This window comes from Macrobrachium nipponense, chromosome 2 (genome assembly GCF_015104395.2).
Source record: "Macrobrachium nipponense isolate FS-2020 chromosome 2, ASM1510439v2, whole genome shotgun sequence".
In the NCBI taxonomy this organism is placed as follows: domain Eukaryota; kingdom Metazoa; phylum Arthropoda; class Malacostraca; order Decapoda; family Palaemonidae; genus Macrobrachium; species Macrobrachium nipponense.
The window spans coordinates 95,765,316-95,781,350 of NC_087201.1; the positions used below are offsets into that span (position 1 = coordinate 95,765,316).

A 16,035-nucleotide genomic window follows, 5' to 3' on the forward strand; every position below is an offset into this window, starting at 1 on the left:
CTCCACCAGCCGCCCCAGGGTATTTCTGGCGCCAGCCTCTGCCTGCCCACCTTGTATCTTTGCTCGCCCCCTTCTTTTTATTCCCCCTGTTCCCTCCCATTTATTTTTTATTTATTTGCTGTCCTTTATCATGATGGTCAGGACACTTTATCCCTCCCGGTTTGGGCTTCCATCCAGATGAGAGAAGAGCCCTTCGTCACATCGCGTATTCCTCCTGTTGCCCACCATCGGACCATCGTGTCTTTCTCAGCCGCTCGTGGACCTGGTCCATCTTACTTCCTGAACTCTGATATTCTTTCTTTCTTTCGAAGGAGAGTTTTTGGCAACTACTCGCTGGCCCCTTCACTCCTCCACCACCCCTACCCCCTCCACCAACGACTCTTGCTTGACCTTGTCAGTGTATGACCAAGTATTTTATTATGCCCTGGCCATTTCATTTGCCACGTATCGAATTATGGCCCCATGATTCCTGCCAATATGCTCCGTTGATGTGAATTTGTTATAAATATAATTTTGATCAAAATGCGACGTCTTCCCATTTAATTTTTGAGAACTATCCATTATGTACTTACTGGTCGCGTATTTAATGTTTGTATATCATTGTGTTTTGCTAAAGAAAAGGCGCAGTTTTCACATAAGTTTCTATTTGTCTTTCTGCTTTATCCGTAGGAAACATAGTTGTTGCCCAGTGATTTTAAGGGAGAGAGAGAGAGAGAGAGAGAAGAGAGAGAGAGAGCGAATTTTATGATTGAGGAGTATGTCTTCGTCCGACATCTATATACTGAACACAGTTGAAATAGTTTGAACTGTCTTGCCTACACTGAACCTCGATTGTTCACAGTTTCTGACACTCGCCTTGAGTGCAGGGAGAAACGTGATAATTGCTCTGGCCAGATTGAAGCAGGAATTAGGCCGGTCAATTCTAGTGGACATTTTGACGCTTTTCCTTCGCTTGGGAAATAATTTGCTAACAAGTTAATATAATCAGCAAATGTGATTTTTGTCATAGCATCTCACATAGTTTGAAATGGTATGCTATAAATCATTATGCAAAATTTTCTATATGTGTGTTTTAACACACGACTCGCCTGAATGTCCCGTAAGCCTATTGTTCATACATGTCATTTCGCCCAGGTTTTTTTTTTACTATTTTACCGTTTATCTATCTGAATAACCGATTTCATATTTTCACGATGAAGGTAACTGTGTTCATCATTCTGCACATAATATCAAATATCAAAACAGTTTGAAAGCAACATACACTTGAAATGTATCTTTGAAGCATAACTGATACAACTATAAACTGAAACTGCATTCTTTTGCGGCCAACGTGTGGTCGCGTAGCCGTATGGCAAAGCAGTGAGACTACCTTCCACAAGCTACATTTCAGTCGAGAATCTCTTCTGCAATCTCTTGTGCCTTTAGCTCGACGTGGACGACGCGCTTTTCACTTGTTTCCCAGCGCGTCAGGGACCTTGTTCTGTTGAGATGCCACGATGAACTTACACTATCCAGTGCCAGAAGTCATTTGCTCGCTACACTACAAAGGCGTGAAACTTCTTGTCATTGTTATCGATAATGATGATGTTCATTATTTAAGGTCATAAGGCTACTTTGAAAGTACCTCATTCCATTACTTTGATAGTATAATTTCTGATTGAACATATACACAATCACACACAAGGGAGAAAAAGTGAGAGAGAAGTCTTTGGTTGATCTGTTAACTTTTATTCATTTACTATTTATAATGACTATCAGTTTTCGTTATGTTTTCTTTTTTTCACAAATGGTTGTTTATTCTGTTTTCTGGAAGCTTGTTTAGCAAGTTGAGAGACTTATAGTCTGCACCATGTTGTGAATGTGAGCTCATGCTGGACAACAGTAGTAATAATAATATAAACAGTAATAATAATAATATGAGTTCCAGACCCATCGAAAGGGAGAAACGTTACAACTGTGGTCTTTGCACCAAGCACTGCATCTTTGTCGTGGAACAAGCAGTGACCTAGTGAGTGTTCCTTTGAAAGAAGAAATCCTTACAGCTGTCAACATCACTGTAACCAGGTCTATGACATTAACAGTGATGCTTTTCTTCAGTCACAATATAGCGGGTGAATTTTTCTCCATCCCAGACTTAGACAAGCCTGGATAACAAAAAGACAATGAAATGACAGCCTGAAACAGCTGACATTTTGCGTCCACTTCATGACATTCGTAATTTGCACAAATGCATGTTTACCAGTGCAACGTGCCCATGTGTACCCGGCGAAGTAAATGCAAGACTTTCATACATGGACCAGTAATTTGGCTGGAAAAAAATATATATACATATATATATATATATATATATATATATATATGTGTGTTGTGTGTGTGTGTGTGTGTGTGTGTGTGTGTGTGTGCGTGTAACTGAATCACGAAAGTTTGGAACGTGATAAATGCATAAATAAAGATATAAGCCACTCCGTTGTTTATCTTTCCTTAGTGGCTTATACCTTTGTGCGTTATATATATATATATATATATATATATATATATATATATATATATATATAAACACGCACACACACACACTTAGGTAAAATAACAGAAAGATATTTAAGTTAGTATATGCCTATTTGTTGGTTACATTGAATAGAGCGGGTTACGTACTCGCCTATCGAACTGGTAGCCTGAGTTCGCTTCTCACTGCTGCCAATGTGGAACCAGAGAAATTTATTTTTAGTGATTATAAATTCCTTTCTTGACATGATGTGATTCGGATCCCACAATAAGCTGTGAGTCCCGTTGCTAAGTGACCAGTTAGTTGCTAGTAACGTAAAAATAATATATATCAGATCCTTCGGCCCAACTGTAGGAGAGCTGTCAGCTCAGTGGTCTGTCTTGCATATTCTGAAACGGCCAATACCTAAGCAAAATTAAAATAATAATGTTCTGTTGTTTTTTTTAGCCCTAAATGTATTTTTATTCATTTTTATATAAAATTAAATATTTTATCACGCGGCAGTTCCGAAACACTTGAAATCACAAACGGCTCCACCCTGTGATAAATTGCACTTATTCTACGGCTGTAGCTACTGTGATTTACTTATTTCCATTAGTGTTGTAAAATATTTGTATAGCCTTAAAATTACAGTATCAGTAAAACCCAGTTGTGCACATGGGAATTTGTGTGGAGAGGGAGAGATTGTAGGCTAGAGGCACAAAGAGGCGTTCGGTGCGTGAGCTTAATGCAACAGATAAACACAATTGCATTAAACTAGATTCAATGAGCTTATGGAAACGGATTATGTGGCAACCTTAATATTGCGTATAGAATACCTGACTCGTGGAATATCAACTTTATGTATTAATTCAATCGTTTTTCTACTTATGTCCGTATGCAATCTGTTTTCTACATTCTTTTGTTTATCATTAGCAATGCTGAATGATCAAAGTGTTACATGTAAATTTCTCGAGTTGCTTTAGGTTGCAGCAGTTGCCGATTGCAGTTTCTACTCCTTTTCTGCTGGTTGGGAACATTAGGCTCCGCAAATATTAGGCCCACTTTCTTCTGTATATTTTCTTAGTGTTACATTTTTCCTTGCATATTCTTTTCACTATGCCGATTGAGTCTTGTACCGTTCCCTGTCTTACATTTTGTGTTATTTCAGTGGTTTCTGTTTTGTTATCAAAAGCGCCATCTTTAAAAAAAACATACGTGGATCGTTTGAACTCATGGACGTAAAAATATATTAAAAGGGGGCTATCACTTTTTTGAAAAAAGATTTCTCTCCTGACGAAAGGAGATTCGCAGCTTCTTGAAAACGCAAGTTGACGTAGCAGTTTCCTCGCATGACCGGCTAGTTATGGCTATCTTCTGCTATGGCGTGGTCTCCGAAGCCTAAAAGGAAATTGTTGGCTACGTTTCAGGCATGGTGTTGTGTCTATGCCTACAAGTCCTCTCTCGCCTCACTCATTTTTCTCTCTTATTTATTGCAGGCTTTGACGTGTAAAGTTGAGAGCAAAATACAGTAATCTTTTGTCTAAACGCGTTCAGTAAGAGCTGCATTTCTACCAAATAAGCTTCTGTAACAGAAGGAAAATATAATCTTCTCGTTTAGTTTCGCTTTGCTCCAATTATTTGCGTCTAACGAGTAACGAACTGTAACTCCTCGGATATGATTGCTGTTCTAAATTAGAGATTTTCAGCTAGACATGCTCGGAGGAGAGAGAGAGAGAGAGAGAGAGAGAGAGAGAGAGAGAGAGAGAGAGAGAGAGAGAGAGAGAGAGAGAGAGAGAGGGAGCAGTTATTTTTATATAATAATGAAACAATTTGCTAACGTATTTATGCCAGTGCAGGGGAAGGGGTGTAAGCAAGTGCAACGTAAATGGACCCAACATGTAAATATTAGAAAGGCCAAGAGTACCTACGACTCGGCTAAAATTTAGTTTTTCATATGCACAAATTAATATAATACAGTAGACTAAGTATTTCATTCAAATCATTCATATAATTTTCAGCATTTGGGAAAGGAGCAGATTAACTCTACCGGGTATATGGACGAAACGAATTTCAGTAACAGAGCATGAAAGGAAAATTGCAAACGCTTTGATGTTATTTAGAAATTGCAGAAAAAAACAAACTATTTATTGTTAATGGTATAGAAAGAGAGAGAGAGAGAGAGAGAGAGAGAGAGAGAGAGAGAGAGAGAGAGAGAGAGAGAGAGAGAGAGAGAGAGAGAGAATATCAAGTCCCACAAGCAGTGGTTTCTTTCACTCCTGATAGTCGGCTTTAGAGGGTATAATGATAGTATTATTTGTCCCTGTTACAAGATATAGATTTCTTTATAAGAAAAATAGTGCGTTTAATGATACTAAAATACTAATGGAGACAAGTTTGCACATAAACAGTTACTCTCTCCTAACAGTTTTTTTTACACTCATTTACCCTAACCACTCCATATCAGTTATCCTATCTAGCAATTCTGTATCTAACTCGCACACATTCAAAGCTTCAGTATTGATTACTTTTCTCCCACATCTATGGCAATACAATGATTTCCATAGCACGCACGGGGTGAAAAGACCATTGTTTTTATCTTGCAACCTGCAGAAGTCTTAAGAACTTAGAAGAGTGATTGCTATCCTGTAACGAAATGACCCACGGTTAATACGTACTACTAAAACCAGTTAATATACTATTATCTTAATTAATTTTAGGTCTGCGATTCATGGTATACAGTCATGATAACTGATCGTTTTCTTAACTAAATCATTTATTTCAGGTTTCATATTACAATTCGCCTTTATTTTGTAAAAACTTGCAGATCTCATCAAGAGGAAGAACCACACACGTGATGTTGTTTTATTTATACAATAGTAATGGGACACGTCAAACACTATTCAGAGATTGATATAATACAACCCTATAAAATTCTAATATCCTTCAAAAAAGCTATTATTAATTTTAAAAATATCATTAATATAAAACAAAATATGTATTTTATGTTTTTGTGATAAATTGTCCGAAATTTGCAATTTTTTGCCTTTATCTGACTATGTTTACAATAATATATATCAACAACATTGATCATTCCCTTTGTTGATTTGTTACAATGTTACCAAATTCATAAGAGTTAATGTTGATTAATGAAACAGATCAGATAATGCTAAAAGGTACTTTAAATCATCTAAATGTGTATTATATTATCTATGATAATACTGTTAATGAATCTTGGTCATTTAAAACTAAATTCGTTGTTTAGCATTCATGTAAGTCATTGTATTATGGTAATACTGCGTGGCAGACGACGCGCGGCTCTTTCTCTGACATTCGTTTGTGAGTATAATATTTTAATATGTAAGCAATTGGGATTTAATTACTGTAAAGTATTGAGTAAAATACAGTTTGGTTACAGGTTAATATTTATGTTACTGGTTAAGTCTTGCTACTTTTGTGTTCAGAAGGGCTAATACAGGTAGATGTCATGAGTCTTTATAGCAAGCTCAGCCCCTACCTACTACCTAGCTAGGTAGCTACCTAGCTATACCTAGCCTAGTACCTACCTACTAGGTAGTAGGTAGTACCGCGGTTCTGATAATGTCTAGGCTGAGTTCTTTTCGAGTTTATATTAATAAAGCAGACAAGGGCAATCATTGGTGTATGATATGAATACTTGATAACGGTTTAGGCTACCTACCTAACTCATTTAGTAATTTCCAGCCAAATACCTAGTATAGCCTAGTAGTAGTACTACTAGTTGAACTTCAGGTAGATCTAGGGTACTACCTAGGTATCCGCTACGGCCTAGACTATGGTAGTTGCGGTTTTTCTATGCAGTTTTACGTACTGAACAAGAATTTTAAGTAATAGGTAGTATTTATTCGGACGACTGTAATTAGTAATCCCCCAGGGGCCAGTACTAAACATGGCGAAATAGGTACATTGGATGCCCCAATCTCTTATGGATGTTGTATCAGCGGTTAGGTTATGTTCCTTGCAGTCCGTGCGGACTGCTTCTGTAGAAATACTGAACTTCAGGCTATTGCCTATTTTCAGAGTGCTTGTCTTTATTTTTTGCTTTTTCTTTTTTTTACCATTAGGCTAGCCTGGGCCTAGCTTAAGATATCTGGTAACCACTTGCTTTTAACCAACCCCTCAATATCTAACAAAGATGGGACAACCAACAAGTAGAAATAGGGAACAGCTCCACATGGGGTATTACCTACCTAGCTATTTTGGCTGCTAAGGTATTACCTAGGTAAGAATTTACCGTTATCCTAATTATTTTTGGTTGACTGTAATTAACCTGCAATCAACCTGTTATTGTATGCTGGCATCCTGGAATTCCATTGTGCTTGCACAGTGTTATAAAATGTGAAGTTTCTTTCATCTAGGGTGTGCGGTAGGGAGAGATGGAGCCACCTCCCAACAAAGTAACAAAACCTACTATTTTAGGTTAGGTTAAGGTAGGTTATGCTAAGCTACAATAGTTCCTTTTATACTAGGTTTCCTTAGCCAATCCCTTCATGAATATACGGCTCCCATATGCTTTGCATATGCACGAACCATTCCATGGTGGCCATCATAACAACATGTCTGTTCTCTCTCCCTGGATTTTACTCCACCCAAATACTACCATTCTAAAAGGGTCCCCGATAAAGATGTGATGTTAATAATAATTGACTGACTATAAACAACACCACCACCTTCATCAGTTATACTGAAAGTATAGGAATATAATCAGTTAACAAGGTAGTGGACCGTGTGGAGCTGTTCCTTAGTTTTATCAGCCAATGCAAACGTGTGGGGTATTGGTTGGGAAAAACAAAACATATTGGGTATGCCAACATCTTTGATGAAATATGCTCAAGATAGGGAGAGCAGCTTCAAAAGTACAGGCTTAGTAGGCATTTCTGTACTAGGTATCACCATTGCCACCTTAACCACATTCAGTATGGGGGCGAAACATCAGTGTTGCCTTGCCATTGTATCCGCATGGAATTTTCACGAGCACTTAGTTACATTTATCAAGCGACACTTGATTAGTTCCATTTTCTATAGGAAATCAAGGAAAACCAAATTCTTACTTCACAGGGTAACCTAGAATACTAAAACTGTACTAGCATCTTATCAGACCTAGGGCAAAGCGTCTTTCCCTTGAGACCTCCCCGGTTAACTTAACCTGACTGAGGATGCTATAAATCTTAGGGAAACATTTTGTTCATCTCTAAATACCTTGGTTATTTGTCTTTTGCCTCCCCAGCCTACCCTGACCCTAAGATTGTATTATTGGCTGTGGTCCCCTTTATATTTAAAATTATGAGTGTGTGTAATGGTTTAGGAAACCATTTCCAACAGCAGTTAATGTCAAATTTGTCAAAAACGCTTCAAAGATAAGGTTGTTAGAAAACCTATTTAACTTTTAAAATTGCATATCACACTAGTAAGCTAACTCATCAGTTTCACCTCCTCACATTTAAAACATGCCTTTTTTTTTATTCTGGCAGTTACCCCATCTTACTGAATCGGTATTATTGACATTCAATAGAAGTCCCTTATACAAGAAGGTGGTTAAGATTGGACTGTTTGCTACACTGAATTTTATTTCCAAGAAATAGTTATTAAAAAAACTCAAGGCTATCACAGTATACAGTACTTTGTCGTAACACTGAGGAATTCTTTTATGTTCTGTTGGAACTTTAAAAGACATCGATTTGAGTGAACCAGACTACAGACCTGGCCATCTGAGACTAGTATTGGTCAGTTCCACAAGCAGTTATTGTCCAGAGCATCATGTTTTTTTTAATATACTACCTGATCTTATTCATGGCTTTTTATGTAAATAACATCAGTAATTTTGTTGTTTCTAAGCATGTGATTCAGGTACAGCATAGAGACAAAGCCACTCTTGTTGTCATTATTGGGTCTCCCAAACACAAAATATAAGTTGCTGTTAGCCTTAGCAAAGATATTGAATAAATTAAGAAATGCTCTAGCCCGTATGACACATTGAACTACAGTGCAGTAGCTTTCAAAGCCCCATTGAGCTCTTTAAAGGGGAATTCAGCCAAGTCTTCAGGGGCTGTTATGCCCGAAACAGTGGTTTTGAGAAAAAGCCAGTTATTCTCCAAACTTTGACTCAGGCATTCTTTCTTCTCAGTCCTTAGCCAAAAGGCAGGTTAAGGAAAGTATTAGTGAGGTTAGCTGAGCCTGTTGTTCGCTCATTTCTCTGCCTTTGGTAGTGAGAGACCTGATATGAATTGGGCAAAGTGGGAGCAACAGAAACAAGCAGTAATTAGCTGATGTTCTTAAGGACACTTACAGACTGCACCCTTACCCTCTTGCCCTCACAATGGAAGTGAGGATGATGGAGAAAGTTACTGTTGAAGTTGTTGACAAGTACCTTTGAGGCTTTCAGAGGCTGCTCTTCTTCCTGGACAAGATGAAAAGGGTCTAGACTCTAGAGGTTGGTCTGTGATCTCTTTCCTTTAGATAATTTTGTCTTTTCATTCTAGTTTAAAGATGGAAAACCCACAGTTTGGTTTGGTGTTCATCATAAATAGAGAGTTCATGTCATGTGTAGATCTGTTAGATATATATTTTCAGATACCCATTTTTCCATGCTCCAGTAAGTAGCCTACCTCCACTTCATCTGCAATGGCATACATGATCAGTTTAAAGCTCTATGCTTTGGAATCTCTCATTGTGCAATTGCCTTTTTGAGGTCACATGGTTTTACCATAGAATGTATTGCATTGAAGCCTCATGCCAGGCAACAGGGCTCTTGAATTTGGGAAAAGAAATTTTATCATCAAATTTAAATATCTCACATTGTCCTTCTCTCTCTCATTATTACTTCAGTCTCATGTTTTATAAGCTTTGCATTGAGTGCAAGTTGTGAAAGTTATGGGTTATGTTAGCCATCCTGAAGATGGGTTTGGACCTTTTTGTAGAACTATCGTCAAAGGTAGGCTCATCAGAATCTGGGAAGAGCTGGTCTTTGTGTTTGTCCTAAGACTGTTGGCTTTAATAAGTAAGCCCATACTTACAGAAAACAGGAAAATTATTCCTTGTTTACATGGTCTTGGTTTTAACAGGGAGGTTTGGCTTACCCCTGTGCCTCCAATATAGAGCAAACCATTGTGTAAGATGACTCTTATTGGGCCAATCTTGTAGAGTGTGACTTTCCTGAACAACTAGTGATACTTTCTTAATATTCTTAAATATTTGTCATTTACATTCTTTCATTTTGCATGAAGCCATCCAGAAAATGAATCCTCTCACCTGTATCTGCAGACTTCCCCCTGGCATTGTTGATAACCTTTGCTCATTGTTCAGGTGACTTGAACACTGGTCAAGACCCAATCAGAGGTATGGACTTTGATACTGCCATTTACTGGGGATGCTGGGGGAATAAGATTTCTGATTCAAAGGCCTACATATATTATATTGCATGTATCCCAAAGTCATTAAACTATGAAGCTTTATTGAAAAGCTTGAAACCTTAAGTGTAAGTGCAAAGAATTATATTTAAAGTTACAGTTGATCTATGTACGTATTTTGAAGCTTGCTTTAGTTTCTTAGAGAGTGCTGCTGCAAGTCAAGCTTTTATTCACCATAAAAAAAAGCAGGTATTGAGTGGAAGTTAATATCATTAATTTCCATAATGGCCTAGGTGGGGACTTTGATTTTATCCTAAACCTAATGGATGTTTCCGACTCAGTTACTTCAAGAAATTATCCAACTTTCATGTGGAATCTTTATACTAAGAAGGATGGTCATTCATTAGAGCTGCTGAATATCTCCAAGAGAAGATTGGCAACATCCCACCCCAAAACATTACTAGAGCATTCTAGTCAAAGTAGGTAATGTACACAAGCAGCTTTATTATTAAACTTCAACCTTTGCCAGGTGGAAATAATATAGTACTTGCCTCTCAGAGATCCTTCAAGAAAAAAACCTTTACAACTTCTCTTAGGATAGCTTCTTGATATCTACCCATCATATTTGAGAAATTCAAAAGTAGGTGCAGCAAATACTTCAAGTATTTTGAAGATGACAACACTGAATTAAACGTGTCAGAAGAAACAGAAATGCAGTTTTGTTTTCACTGTAAAGTTGGCTATTCCCCAGATTCTAAGATCTGGCTTCACTTAACTTTGATTGGGATGTCCTGAAAACTGTGCACACAGTTTGAATGTATCAGTAGTGCTAAATAAAAACTGATAAAGGCTAATAAGAACCTGAATTATCGTCATTGAAAAACCATCAATCACTTCAAATGTGGGTCCTCAGTGCACTCAAAGTATGAGGAAGGAAGGTCTCGTATCTCTCCCTTTCACTGCTTGGAAATATGTACATAAAAACCAACTAGTAACCTAGCATGTCGAAACCTCATTCTCCCTTGGCATCTAAATTTGGCACTAGGCCTGGCTCTCTTCTACAACAAAATATGGCAACCCCAGTAGAAAATTTAGAAAGTTGACCATCCTCATGTCATGATATGTACCATAGAGTCGACAGCATTAGTTCACTAATCCGTAACTAATTTCAGCTAGCGCAAATTAAAATTTTTCATTGTCACCGCACCAACCTGCCACTACTATTTGTTGGCACTACTTTTGTGCGTGTGTATGCTTCGTATGCTCACAACTGCGTTTATTTTTTGGTACAGTGATACCTCGTTTTTCATACATAATCTATTCCTGAACCTCTCACGAAAACCGAAACAATAATTCCCATAAGGAATAATGTAAATAGTATTAACCTGCCTTGTGACCCATGCCTTTTTATTTGCCTTCCATGTCACAGGCAATTCATTCTTGATCACATTGTTTTTCTTGAACACCTGGGAAGTTTCAGAGTGATACACAAGTAGGGGCTTTCCTTTGAAATCCCCACTGGCATTCCTGCAGACCAAGAGTGTTAGCTTATCCTTCATAGGCTTTTGCCCTGGAGATGAACTTCCTCTTGCATGATGTAGGTCCATTTTGGCATTTTCTTCCAGAACAGGCCTGTCTCATCACAACTGAAGACCTGTTGAGGGAGAAATCCTTCAGCCTCAAGATATTCCTTGAATCCCTGAATGAATTCTTCAGCGGAATGTTTGTTGGAACTTGCAGCCTCCTTATGCCGTATGACGCTATGGATGCCCTTACTTTTTCTGAATTTTTCGAACCAGCCTCTGATGGCCTTGAGATCACCAAGAGCAGCACTTGTTGTTGGCATTTTCTTGCTTAGATCAGCATGCAACATCCTAGCTCTCTCGCAAATGATCGCTTCAGACACACTCTCCCCCAATAACTGTTTTTCATTGATCCACACCACCAATGCTTCTCTATATCTTCCACTAGTTGCAGTCTATGTTTCGATAATGACGTGACCCCTTTTGCAACATCAACTGCCATGATTTCATGTTTCTTTGCTAGGATAGAGCTGATCCTTGACACTGACTTACCATACATCCTAGCAAGGTCAACTACACATGCACCACTTTCATACTACGCTACAAGTTCTTTCTTAAATTCTGTAGTGTTCCTGGCCTTTTTTACTGAAGGGGTGGCACTTACAGCTTCCTTTGGCCTCATGATGGCTTCTTTACAATGAGTCTTTATGGCAAAATAAGCACAAAATAGAACAAACACGTGCGGTGATGCAGACTACAAGGGTGGAAATGCTCGTTAGACAAGAAACAAAGCCAGAATGGGTCACAAGAGAAAACGGGATGCTTTGTTTGGGTGCTCGATCTTGGGCCCGGTCACATGCTGGGTCCTGGATGGAGCATTTCTGAATGTACGAAAAGCGAGGAAAAGTACAATAACAGAGACAAAATTTTGGAAAAAAGTCTAATAAAACCAAAATGTACGAAAAGAGAGTGTATGTAAAAGATGAGCAAGTGCAGTAAAAATATATGTAAATGAAAATAGCATGAAATATAAATAAGAAAATCATAAGCATAACAACAAACCAAAAGCTGTAGGAAGTTCTGTGCATAAGTATGTACACTACTTACAGGATTGCATTTAATTTTGGATTGTAAAAATAAAAATGTGAGAAAATACAGTAAAAATATAAATGAGAATAGCATAAATTATAAATTGAAAAACTCATAAGAGTAACACAAGCCAAAACAAGCTGTAGCAAGTTCTCCAATGCCAGCAATTGAATTTGTGCATTCGTTCATAAGCTAGGCACACAATTGCATTTAGCTTTTTGGTTGTAAAAATAAAAATGAGAAAGTATGTATGGTAAAAATATAAATGAAAATAAAATAGAATATAAATAAAAACATCATAAGCATAACAACAACCAAAAACAAGCTGTTGTAAGTTCTCCAATGCCATTGAATGCAGTGTATGTTCGTACATGCACTAGGCACACAACTATATTTAGCTTTTGGGTTGTAGTAATAAAAAATGAGACAATATAGTAAAGATATAAATGAAAATAGCATAAATTATATATATAGAAAAAATCCAAGATGAAGAAATGGGAATCCTGACAGCCTTTCACCTAACATGATCTTGGAAGCAGCAGTGATGAACATTCTTGTGTAAGTCAGCAGAATTATACCTGTACCATGTACCATTTTTGCCTGTGCCTCATTAAAATTTCTCTTGATTTTCTTTTAATATTTCTGTCTTTGTTTTTAACCCACTTGTACTGATTTACACGCTGATGCCGAGAAGGAGCAGAATAAGCCATAATACCAGGCAAACACACACTAAAAGAAACGAAACGGGCAATGAACCGAGAAAAGGCCAAGAGAGGTTAACACAACTGTCGCCCAGGCGGTCAAAGAAAAGACTGGCGTAGGTGCATGGTCCTTGACCACTCTTCACCCAATCTACGCATGCGTTGCCAGATATCACAAGATTCCTTGCTTTTCATCTGCTTTTTAACTGGATCCAGCTAGGCGCTAGAAATTATCCTATTGTTAAGACTGAAGATTTGTAGCTATGAAAAATACAAATTGTCTTAGAAAATTTGCCATTTTAAAGGTAGGATGAGGTGTTTAACTGTCAGGAAGATCACTAATCCGGCACCCTGCAGGTCCCAATAATGCTGGATCAGTGATGGTCAACCTGTAGTTTCCAACCTTTAGGTAAAACACTCAGGGGTGACTTTTGAATTTCGTTTTTGCACAGAATCCTTAATTTCTGACTGGTTTCCCCTCATGTGGAAGTCCTTGGTAATGAGGTAGAAAACAAGGAAGCAGAAGAAGCCACTTTGAATAGATTATGTATTAACAAGTGTCTCTTCCCTGATATGAAAAGACTAGTTATGTCATATACTTTGAGGAAATAGCAAGAAAGATGGCTGGACCCCCTCCTTGCCTTTGATAAAAGGTACTAAAGCATTAGTGGTAATATTATCCTCTGGTCTACAGATTTTAAAAGTAACTGAAAGGTTAAAATTGTTTCAACTCAACTGAGGATTGAGCATAACCCATCACACTCAACCATATTTTAAATGGTAGCACTGCATCAGTATGTGCTCAGTGTGACAGGTTAGTTAAACACAGTCAAGTGTGCTACTTGTGATTGGTTAACAGCAGGAAACAGTAGGTCATTTCCCCTTAAATCTCTTGCAGAGATTATGGATGAAGGGGTTGTAATTGAGCCCCTTATGGCCTTTTTAAAAGAAATTGTAAATTGTTATTTTAATGTTTATGAATAGCATGCATAATTCTTTTGAATTGTACATGGGTTTTGAAGAAAGTTACATTTCTTAATTAAAATTCATTCATTTCTCCATGGCCTTGATGATGCTGAATGGCCCCCTTGGTCCCAGTGCTGGTGACCACATGGCCCGAATGTCATATTTCATTCATTCCTATGCTTCTGACTGGCAGCCACCTCACAGGTGTTCATGCAAATGTTCACCGTGGTGTTTACCTGGCCCCATTCTCACAGGATACATTTGCATCATCCTGATTATTTGGTGATCCTGGGGTCTTTGAAGGCACAATTGTTTCAGGATTGGTTCCGTTGCCTTTCACTTTGTCATGTTTTGAGAACTATAATGAATTTGGAGATATACTTTTAGCTGAAGCAGAAAGTGAAGTACCTGGGGATGCTGATAGACTTTGTAGTAGAAAGTCTCCTGCAGACCAAGATCACCTAATACTATACAGAGAGGTGTCCATGCAGTTTTTGTCTCAACAGACACAACCAGCTCAGCTTTGGCAATTCGTTCTCAATCATTGTCATCCCCGGAGAAGCTTGTCCCACACAGGCTACTCCTCGTGTGATTTTTTCAGCAGTGTTTTGCCTTCCAGCAATATATGGAAGTTACTAAAATCTCACCTCCAGAGATACTTAAAAGAAAGTTGGTACTCACACTTGGTCAACTTGTTCACTTTTGGTATGTGAAGATTGTGGAGTCAGTGAGGCAGTTATCAGAAGTGGATTTTCTGGCCTCCTTGGACCTTCAGAATGCTTACTACCCTTTCCAATCATCTCAGCATTGAGGGAGTACCTTAGGCTGGTTTAGGAAGGTAAGATGTACCAATTCTGTGTCCTTTGGATTGATTTGCCAATGTAAGCTTGGGCTTACCATCAGGGGATTTAGCTACATTGCTACCTGGACAACATGCTGATCATGGCTTCATTGCAGTTTGAGTTAAAGAATCTAGGTCTCCTGATAAATTGGATGAAGTTGAACTGGTGCGTCTGTGATTAAGAGACTTATCTGGGCATGATCATGACATGAAATGCTAGCCCTTCAAAGGATAGTATCAGGAAATTTGAAAAGGTCATTCAGCAGTAGTGGAAGAGCTCTGACCAGGTTCTGGAAAGCTGCACTCAAACATGTACTGTCTTTGAAGAAGTTGGTTCTGCACAGATAGTTTTGGATTTGTCCCATTCAAGCATAGCTGGTGATGTGGTGGTCAGTCTTGTTCATGCCGATAGGCTACCTGCTGCTGACCTCAGAAGTTGTCGTGAGAGACTTGCATTGGTGATGAGATGAGACAGTCTCCAGGAAGGTGCTCCTGTGGCTCATATGGTGTTGGATTTATCAGATGCTCTCAGATGCCTTAACTAATGATTGGGATGCTTTCATCATGCAATCTTTGAGCCAGGGAAATGTGGTCACCATTTATCTTTCCATTCACACCATCCTTAGGGGGAAGAGGGACAGTTTCATGTTATAGACACCATCTTGACCATAATGTGCTGATACCATTAAGAATTACAAACTTGGAAGATCCTTCTTGGCTGGCAGTTGAGATCTTCTCTAGGGCAGAAGAGTGCAGCCTGGTGATAGTCACAAGGTCCATCCTAGGCCAGTGCAACTAAATTGCTGATACTCTGAGCAGGAAATTAGGTAGAGTCTCTGAAATGGTTTCTGAATTGTGAAGTTTGCCAGACCTTTGGCTGACCTTTGCCACCAAACATAACAACTAGCTTCCAGTATACTTCTGCATGCAGTTTGTCTGCTAGTGTTAGCATAGGGTATAGACTCCATGCTGTTGAACTAGGATGGTCTGGATGCCTCTTTAGCCTAATACAAAATCTTAAAGAAGTGGTGCAAGGCAGTAAATACAA

General features: G+C 38.4%; 1 protein-coding gene across 1 annotated transcript in view; it reads left to right on the forward strand.

Moving 5' to 3' along the window:
• The first annotated feature begins 5,616 nt into the window (after positions 1-5,616).
• LOC135220807 (mannose-1-phosphate guanyltransferase beta-like) overlaps positions 5,617-16,035 on the forward strand; it is a 165,219-nt gene continuing 154,800 nt past the window's right edge. The window contains 1 exon segment of the mRNA XM_064258317.1: positions 5,617-5,821. Within this exon segment, the coding sequence (XP_064114387.1) occupies positions 5,677-5,821 (145 nt within the window). The 5' untranslated portion in view covers positions 5,617-5,676.